The sequence below is a fragment of the Rhineura floridana genome, chromosome 5, assembly GCF_030035675.1.
Source record: "Rhineura floridana isolate rRhiFlo1 chromosome 5, rRhiFlo1.hap2, whole genome shotgun sequence".
NCBI lineage: Eukaryota > Metazoa > Chordata > Lepidosauria > Squamata > Rhineuridae > Rhineura > Rhineura floridana.
The window spans coordinates 102,720,125-102,730,459 of record NC_084484.1 but is presented as its reverse complement, the minus strand read 5'-3'; the positions used below and the strand labels follow the sequence as shown (position 1 = coordinate 102,730,459).

At 37.5% G+C, this 10,335-nt stretch overlaps 1 protein-coding gene across 1 annotated transcript in view; it reads right to left on the bottom strand.

Annotated features, from left to right (window-relative positions):
- Nucleotides 1–5,278: 5,278 nt before the first annotated feature.
- PAXBP1 (PAX3 and PAX7 binding protein 1) overlaps nucleotides 5,279–10,335 on the bottom strand; it is a 40,855-nt gene continuing 35,798 nt past the window's right edge. Inside the window, exons 17-18 of the mRNA XM_061627795.1 lie at nucleotides 8,492–8,646; nucleotides 5,279–6,304 (exon numbers count right to left, since the gene is read on the bottom strand). Coding sequence (XP_061483779.1) covers nucleotides 6,187–6,304; nucleotides 8,492–8,646 — 273 coding nt within the window. The 3' untranslated portion in view covers nucleotides 5,279–6,186. The remainder of the gene's footprint in view (nucleotides 6,305–8,491; nucleotides 8,647–10,335) is intronic.

Sequence of the window (10,335 nt, the reverse complement as noted above, 5' to 3'; positions counted from 1 at the left end):
GCGACCTCCAACAGCATCTGTCATGAACCACCCTGTTCAGATCTTGTAAGTTCAGGTCTGTGGCTTCCTTTATGGAATCAATCCATCTCTTGTTTGGCCTTCCTCTTTTTCTACTCCCTTCTGTTTTTCCCAGCATTATTATCTTTTCTAATTAATCATGTCTTCTCATTATGTGTCCAAAGTATGATAACCTGTTTCATCATTTTAGCCTCTAGTGATAGTTCTGCTTTAATTTGTTCTAACACCCAATTATTTGTCTTTTTCACAGACCATGGTATGCGCAAAGCTCTCCTCCATCACGGTTCAAATGAGTTGATTTTTTTCTTATCTGCTTTTTTCACTGTCCAACTTTCACATCCATACATAGAGATCGGAAATACCATGGTCTGAATGATCCTGACTTTAGTGTTCAGTGATACATCTTTGCATTTGAGGACCTTTTCTAGTTCTCTCCCAGCTGCCCTCCCAAGTCCTAGCCTTCTTCTGCTGTCTTGACTATTGTCTCCATTTTGGTTAATGACTATGCCAAGGTATTGATAATCCTTGACAAGTTCAATGTCCTCATTGTCATCTTTAAAGTTACATAAATCTTCTGTTGTCTTTTTTTGATGTTCAGCTGTAATCCTGCATTTCTGCTTTCCTCTTGAACTTCCATCAGCATTTGTTTCTGGTATCTGCTAATAGTATGGTATCGTCTGCATATCTTAAATTATTAATATTTCTCCCTCCATTTTTCACACCTTCATCTTGGTCCAATCCTGCTTTCCGTATGATATGTTCTGTGAATAGATTAAATAAATAGGGTGATAAAATACACCCGTCTCACACCCTTTCCTATTGGGAACCAATCGGTTTCTCCATATTCTGTCCTTACAGTAGCCTCTTGTGCACAGTACAGGTGGGGGGACATAATCTGGGCCACTGGGCAGTGAAGGATCTCCACCCCTGCAATGTGTAATCAACCCAACACACATCACAAGACACACTCTATACACCTGTGCAGGAGGGTAGTGATCTGAAACTGGAAGACTTCACATCTCTTCCCTTGTCATGGTCAGATCGCTCCTGTTGAGGTTTAGACATCTATGATATTTCCCCTCTGCAAGGGCGTGGACCTTTTAAAATGGCCCACCCCAGAGACAAATGGATTTGGATGGATTTCTGAGGGCTTTGGAGGATTTTCCAGTTGGTATGACAGATACTCCTATTGAAGTCTTCATTGCTGCCTGGAATTATTTATTATTATTTATTGATTCATATATTGCTTATATGCCAAAATGGAGAGATGACTGGTGGTTAACACATTGATCCCTAAGTGCCACTTTCCACTGGGCAGAGCTCCTTGTGGTATATATCTGAGCTTAGGGGCTACAAAGCAAATGGGAAAATGGCTGGAGTGCAGGTGGAGGAAAATTCATGATGGATCTAATCAAACAATTCAGAGTCTATTCTGTGGTGGTGATAGAAGCACAGAAATGTTTTCCTATTCCGCTATTACATTCTCTCACTGTTGTCCAGTGGAGCTCTCTTAAGGAATGTGTGGGCTTTTGCAATCCAGCCCAAGAGGAGATTGGTAGAATGCTGTGACATATCTGCAAGACACTTTGAGGACAACATTGCTCATATCCATCATGACTTAGACTCCACAATTAGTGCAGTGTTGTTAATGGAGGTGTTCTGGTCCAATTTTGTAGGATGAATATGGACAAGGTTCTTAGTTGAGTCCTGATACCAATTTGTGTGCTTGATCCTTTGCCCTGCGTGGCTTATTCTTTCAGAGAGGCAATAATTTGACCACTGCTGAAGAAACCTAACCTGGACCCTTAAGATGTTAACAAATATACGCCAATGGCTATAATTTCCTTCCTAGGCAAATTGCTCAAGAGACTGGTTGGCAAGGCCACTTCAGTCATTCTTGGATGAAACAGATTGTCTAGATGTATTTCGGCTAGGCTTCAGGCCCAGGTTTGGGCAGAAACTGCCTTGGTTACTCTGGGATTATCTTTGCCAGGAGAGACAGGAAATGCAATCCTGTTAATTCATCTGGACCACTCAGTGGCATTCAGTACCATCAACCATAGTTTTCTTCTGGATAGGCTGAGTTGTGTGTTAGACACTGCTTGGTGCCGGTTCTGCCCTTACAGAGGTACCAAGGGTGGGTGGTTTGTCCAACAATGTGAATAGTATTTAACCTGTTCCTGAAGGTGTTGCATCCTTGTAAAGCAGGCATGCAGAACCTGTGTTTCTCCAGATGTTGTTGGGACTCCCATTTGCATCAGCTGCAGCCAGCATTGCGATTGGTCAGGGATAGTGGGAATTAATAGCAAACTTTTGGACTTCCAGATGTCAGACTATCTCTGCCCTTAGGGAATCAGGTTTATAACTTGGGATATTTTTGGATCAACATTTGTAACTTCTGTGACTCAAAGCACCTTTTATTAGCATTGGCTGATAATGCCTGCTACAACCGTATCTGGATGGTGTAGCTGAGCCAGTTACCTGTGCTTTGGAAACCTCCCATTTGCAATGTGTTGTATTTGGGCCTACCTTTACAAACAGTCTGGAAACCGCAGTTCAAAATAGGGCTGTAAGACTATTAATGGGGACTGGACACTTGATCATATTATTGCCTGTGCTTTACCAACTGCACTTGCTCTCAGTCTCTTTCCAGGCTTATGACCAGGTTACCTGAAAAATTACCTCCCTGTGTACATGCATCTTTAAACCTCAAGATCCTGTTCTGGATGTCCCTGCCCAGTGGAGCGGGGGGGGGAGCACTGTCAAGATGGTGGCATCCCAGCTATGGAATAGCCTCCCTAGAGGCTTGCTTGGCACCTTCCCTCTGGTCTTCTCAGCACCCCCCACCCCAAACTGTATTGTTTGGTTTGTCTGCCAAGAACAACATATTTTGCTATCTTTTGTTTAGTGTTGGTATACTGCATTTAATATTATCTTGTCTATAAAATGCCCAGGGAATATTTATCAACAGGGAACTATATAAATTTAACAAATAAGTGCTATGACAGCCCATCAGCCATGCTTTGTTTTGCGCAACAAGTATTCTGTTAGGATACACCAGGAGTATGGAATCTGATCCAGCCAGGAGGCTGGATCTAGAAGTAGCCAATCCTCCAAAGGCCATTTGGACATATAGGTAGGGCTGCCACATGCCAATCTCATAAACATTCAAGAAAAGAAAGTACACTTCTTCCCTTTTTAAAAACGTTCTAGTGCCTGTGGGAAAGATGGCTGTAATTGGCTCCAAACAGCCTGGTGTTAGGCCCATGGGCCAGAGGTCCCTTATCACTGCCCTTACAGGCATAACCACTTGTTTCAGTGGGGATAAGATGTGCATCCACAAACTGTTGTGGCACTTTTGTGCTAAATACACACCATTCATCTGCTTTCAGGCTTTCCTACTCTTTAAATCAGTTGGAAGCTGAACAAGTATTTGTGAAGCTGCATTATCATCTTGGCTACAGTCCTAACCTAGCATTTATGGACTTATATGCCATTGTTAAAGGATGAGAAATTAACTTAAAAAATCAAGCACCAATCACTTTTAAGCTTATTATATAGATATGATTCAAAATAATTGCTATTTAAATTTGGACTATTATCTTCCCAGACCTTAGCTACTGTTGCTGATGCACTCTAAAGAGATATGAGAAAATTTAACTATTAGTGAGTTCAATAAGACTGACTTCTGAGTGTGCATAGAGTTGCAACCTCAACAAAGCATAAAAACCTTTAAGGATATGTTGTAAATGTAAGGCGTTTATGCTACAGAATGGTAAGAAATATTTTTTGCATTCTGCAGTATAATAAATTATGCAGACTTTAATAAAAAATTATCTCCAGGCATAACTTGCAACTTAACTACAGTAGACCCAGACACAGGAACACCATATACAATTTAACCCCAAGAAATAATTGTGGATTATTTAGTGGTGAGCATTTTAGATGGGAATGAACATCCCCAACCAGCTCTACTAGTTGTATGGAACAAAACACAACTGGTCCTCTCATCCATGCTGCTTCATGAGTGAATTGTTCTAACAAGGGTTGCAATAGCTGTTTGAAACTGATGGTTTTAGAGTCTACAAGCTTATGCAGTAACTTGTTTTCACAAGTCTGGCCTGAGGAATCTATGCATCTCTGAGTTTTTGATACACATTTATGGGATATGTTCTCAAAGAACTGTAAAAGGTTTATAAACATTTCAAGTATCTGCAAACGGGCACAAACTAAGTCGCCATCTATTAACCCAACCTATTTTAATACTATTAACATTTTCTTGGTAGCAGTTCCCCCTAAACAACTCAGTCTTCCATATCATTTCATAGGTGCTTAATCTCCTGCTAGATTACATGTTTTCAAGTTTAAGAGTTTCATGGTATCTTTATACAGCATTGCCACTTAAGCAACTTTTTATGTTGTGTGATATGAAATTAAACCTTAAGTTTGAACTTAAGCCATCAGCAAATGATGCTAATTCAGTCTTCTCTGTTTGCTGAGGGATCTCAACAATCTTGAATAATAATACAAACCAAGGTTCTTTCTATTATAATCTCTGACAGTTTGAAAAAGAAAGGATAACTGATAGTGGTCAGTGCTACCATCTAATACTTACGCAGTTTGTATTTGTTTACACTGGAAGCTTCTGAACAAATCTCCCACTTATTTACTGGACTTTGCCCATCTTCCCACCATTTAAAATAAATATTGGAACAGAATGTATAGAATTCACATCACATTGATTAAACCAAAGTTAAACTATGGCTTTATGTGAATGTACAGCATGCTTATGTAGCCTGCTAAAATCAGAAGTGTTTTACTCCTTTTCCTGTTGTTGCTGTACTGTCAAGAAACAACCCCATGGTCTTAGCATTACATCCATACCTGGGTGTATGACTTGTTTCTCTCCAAACAAACCATTGGGGGGGGGGTAATCGAGGATTGTTCTTTGCCTACTGTTTGTGGGGGAAGCGAGGGAACAAAGAGCCCAGGTTCAGATGCAATGCTAACCCAAACCATGGCTTGTTTCTTGGCAGCAGGAGTTGGGGAGGAAGGAAGTGTCTGTAGTTTCAGCCCCATGTACCAGTATGCTGTGTGTTCACATTACATTATGGTTTATTTTAACTCTGGTTTAATGGGAATGTTAATGAGGCCACAGTATTAATATTTTAAATCTGAGGACTTGAAGATGGCTGGCCTTATATAATTGAAAATAATCAGTGTAAGAAATTCATAAAATGATTCAGTGTTCAAAAGGCAGACTGTACATTTAATATTTTCTTTACATCACACGACAGGAGCATCATAAAGTACAATGATCCAATGTTATTTAATATTCCAATTCCTACTGTTCTCAAGTATAAAAAGACTACGCTTGATAAACAGACTACCTACAACAGCAACAATATTCTTCAGAATTCAAACTAATCTCATCAGTAGCAAGCCATGACTCAAAAATAAAAGGGTTTATTTTTAAAATATTTCATTAAACAATGCAACTTTTTGAAATAGTCAATACTGTGATCATAGCATATAAACAAACATGTAGATGGGGGGACTTTAGTACCCTGAATTACCATATTGTGAGAAATGTCTTGCCAGTAAAAGTTAAAGGGATAAAAACAATTACATAATGAAGTGCCTTGAGTTTTAAGAGTGACAACACCATTACCTAAATGAAATTGCAAATTTTCAGCTATTTCTGTCACCAGTACATACACTTCAAACAACACTGTTACTATTTTGGACGCTTCGTTACTCTTACCAGGGTCATGCCATATTCATATATTTATGACTGGTTTCACTACTAAATTCCAGCAATGGAAAAATCTTACTTTGAAATATATCATTATTTCAAACTTATAACTATGGGGCTATAAATATTTGCAGATCACTTAATGAATTTTACAGAGCAGAATTTCCTGTTAACTAAGGGGCAGTTTAGTGACTAGATTGTCACCATGCAGTATAAAAGTTTTGCAAAGAAGATGCAGTTCTCCTGGTTTATTTTTCACTTTAAAGACATCAATACTATATTATAGATGCTGTATATAAGAATGCACTTTGTATTAAAAACAATCAGTTGTTTACAACTTAAGAAAACTTTACATATGTACAAAATTACACTTCAGGAATGATTTTTAAAGCCCAGAATTAACAGACAAAATTTTATTTCCCTTCACTTAAATTTTTTAACTCTTTTACATTATGATCATTTGCAACTGTTGCAGCATGGTCCAGTGCTCGGATACTTGATAGAAGTTTTATTATCTGTTTTATATGCTCCCTAAGAAGAGAAGAAAGAATAATTAGTGTTTTTGCAATCTACTCTCTGTACTTTCCAGAAACAATTGAAGACATTTTTGTTTTAATAAGCTTTTCCAGCTGGATTTTAATTTAACAAAATTTGTATACCACTTAACTGTAATTAAAACTTCTAAGGAGTTCATAAAAAGGCCTCTGTCTTATATATTCATTTTGTATTGTTTTAAACTTAGTTTTAGGGGGGGGTTTTGTAGTGTTTTAAAACGACTAAAAACACTTTAATACATCATAAAAAGACCTTAAAATACATTAAAACAAAACATTAAAAACATTTTTTTTAAAAGCTTTAAAAACAACTTTAAAAAAAAGAGTTAAAAACATATTAAAGAAAACACATTAAAAGCAATTCTAACACAGATGCAGACTGGGATAGGTCTCATCTTAAAGGCTTGTTGAAGCAGGAAAGTCTCCAAAAGGCGCCGAAAAGATAGCAGAGATGGTGCCTGCCTAATATTTAAGGGGAGGGAATTCCACAGGGAATTTAGCTGTTTTTATAGCATATTAGTAAACTGCCTTGAGATGTGTGTAAAAGGAGATTCACATATAAATAACTTGCAGTTAAACTCAGCTGGCTGACTGTGTGAGAACAAGGTACAGAATAAACCAAGATACTGCACTATAAGCAAACAGGAGTCTGGTTGAGGAAGTGTGCAAACTCAAAATTTAAACCTGTTCACCACTATAATCCCTGCTCCTAGTAGAATTGTTTTGTTCCATTTGGAATGGTTTTATTTATTTATCTATTTAGTATATTTGTATGCCGCTTTTCATCACCAGGTGACCTTAAAGCAACTTCCATAGCAAGAACAAAACAGTAAGATAAAAACAATTCAGAACATAATAATAAGAATAAACTACAAGAGTATCAATAAATAACACCACAAAATATTACAAAACAGGCTGAAATCTCAAATCAATCTAGTTTGCAAAAGAGACAGACAGAGAGAGAAAGAAAATATACAGTAAAGTCCCATCGTATGTTTTAAGTGTTCTATAACTGTAATGGTTTTATTTGTTTTTATAATTCTATTTTCTATTGTTGTAACCCATCCTGGGACCTCTTAGTGACAGGTGGGTAAGAAATCTTATTTATAAATAAAAAATATATATCTTGCTTCCCACGGGCATCTGGTTGGCTACTTTGAGAACAGTATGCTGGATTAGACGGGCCATGATCCAACAGACCTTTCTTATGTTCTTACCCTATAATTAGTCCTGTAAAGGCGTTACACGTATACAGGTTACACAGAATAAAATACTCACATGCTCCAGTAACTAGTGACTGACAAACTCTTCTTAGTATGATTCAGAGCTGGGTTAGCAATTACAAGCATAATTGGAGAATGCTTTTAAAAATCATTTCTAAAGTGGTTTAATTGTTTATACATGCACACTTGAGAATGAGAAAGCACTCTCACAATGCTGCTTGGGAACTGGAAGTATTGTGATAGTAGCTGGGGTTATCTGCGGTAATATTGCCCAACTATGGGTAGCAAATGGCACCCAAGCCAAGAAAAATGTGTGAAAGCAATAGCCAATATAGCCAATGTTAAGGTCTTCATATAGTAGTAATGTTTTTAAGCAGACAACAGACACACAACCTTAGTCATAAATTCCATATAGTTCAGTTTGTAAGTACAGGTTTGGAACAACAGCTGTGGCTGAATATTCTGCAGGAGGCAAGATGTCATGTACTCTAGGTAGACTCATGCAGTTATTACACCCAACAATATTGGACATATCTGGCAACCTTTTTCCATGTAGTTGTCACAGTAATGATCAAGTTGGGACACTACTACTACTTTTATCAAGCTATGGTAATTTTAAAATGAAAATGTTTACACACAACTAATTTTCATTACCAAAATATTGGTTATGATCCAAAAAGCCTCATGTACACTTCTAAAATACTCCCATACATAAAAGGATTCTGCAATTTTTCCTTCCCGCTGCAGTCATCCTAAAGCATCCCCTTCAACTTAACAGCATATAGGGATGCATGGGAAGGGAACCCTGCAACCCTTCATGGCCCTTTGAATCAAGCCACTTTTCAAATTTGTGATAAAATTAAAAGTGGGCTATATGTACATAAAATACAACAAAAAACTACCTTTCTATCCAAATTAAAACAGAATTTAAGACACATTACCTTGCATTTCTTTTTTCTACATCAGAGCTTCCAATGCTATTTCTGTATATTGTATCAGCAAGATGAACAAGATATCTACAGAGGTTTTCTAGATGGGAGATTGTCTTACTTCCTTTAAGATTAGTGAACCACTGTTTTGGAAAACAGCTGATTACCTATAGAATGGAGAAGAAAAGAGTGGTTTAGAATATAAGCTTAAAGAAGTAATTGAGTCTACTGTTCTGGGGGGGAAATGTGAATGGTATATTATCGTCACTGGTTTGCTGATATTGTATCTGTAAACATACTGTATCATGTATGAGGGTTCTATAGAAAGCCACCTCAAAAGACCTTACGTTTAAAACTCTTTCAAGGGGGGGGGGAGACTTCTGCTGATGAAGCCCACCAGCACCAACCCCCTTCATCCTCCTCCGCAACTATGCCACATCCTGAAGCCCTCAGCTTGGTGTAACTACCAGGAGGATTGCATCCTAAACCTCTTTACGGAAGAGGCCAGTTAGAAAAGATGGATTTGTAGATTTTTCTAAAAAGCCTAAACTATTGTGATCTGGCAGAGCTGCTACTCTTTTGACATGAAAAGAACAGCTTTATTTTCCTGAGAGTAAGTACCACTAAGTTCAGTGTGGCTTATGTCTGAGTAGACACTATAAAAACTCAATAAAGCAAGGTCTGGCTATTTGTACAGTTCACAAGAAAAAACTTTTGAAAAATATGGCTAAGTATATAAACACAATGCTATTCAACTGCAACACAACCAACATTATATTTAGTGACAGCCAAGCCTATCTGAAATGGAATGTCCCTAACACACTATTAAGATGCTTGAGGTTTCCTGAGCCATCAAACAACTTTCACATTTCACCTCAAATCACTGAATTAAAATCTTGATATCCAGGTGCTTAACTTTCAAGTATTTTTTTCCACCCAAACCAAGAACAAAACCCCAAACCTTATAACCATCAAGTGATCTCTGTGTAAATGGTTATGTGTGAAAGCATGCACATTAAAGATTTATTGAAAGGGCAGCAGCCAAGGCAGACTCTGCAACTCATTGGTCTGGCTGTTTTTGTGGGTTTAACATCAGTCAGCCTTCAAGTCTACTGGCAGCTTCTGCTCCAGGAACTGGACCATGTCATCAGCTGCCAGAGACTAGAAAAGACTAACATAAACAACTCCTTTAGTGTACATTTTTGTGGATGACAACTGTAAGCTACTTCGGGAGTTAATCTTGGATAAACGCAAGATATAAATATATATCATAAAATGTTAATTTTGCATTATAAAAAAGTAATGCTGTTAGGAATGCACATCAGTAAACTTCTTTGTTCTGTTATCAATTTTTTTATCCCACCTTTTTGCCAAATAATAAAAGCTGCATACATGCCCATTTTATCACAACAGTCCTGTTTGGATACTATAGAAATGACAGGGACATAAGTCTAGGTCTTCCAAACAAGCTTCAGAACTGAATGGAGATTTGAATATGGACAGCTCACATTCATACCCAAAATTCTAGCCATTACATTACACTGTCTCTCAATACATTTGCAATATATTGGCCGGATTCGCACATCACATGTAAGCATAGATGAAAACAAACTATGGTTTAATGTGATCAAGTAGTGTTCTAGTGCAAGGGTCCCAAACTGTGGTCCTGGAGCTTCATTCAGGTAGTCCACGGTATGCCCACACTGAATATTCATACTGATTTTTAATTGTATTTTATTGTTTTTTTATGGAATGGAAATTGTAATGCAATAAAATACAATGTAAGAAATAAAAGAAATAAAAATGCAATTAAAACAATACAGCATCTAACACAGTATGTTACAAGTGCTACACCA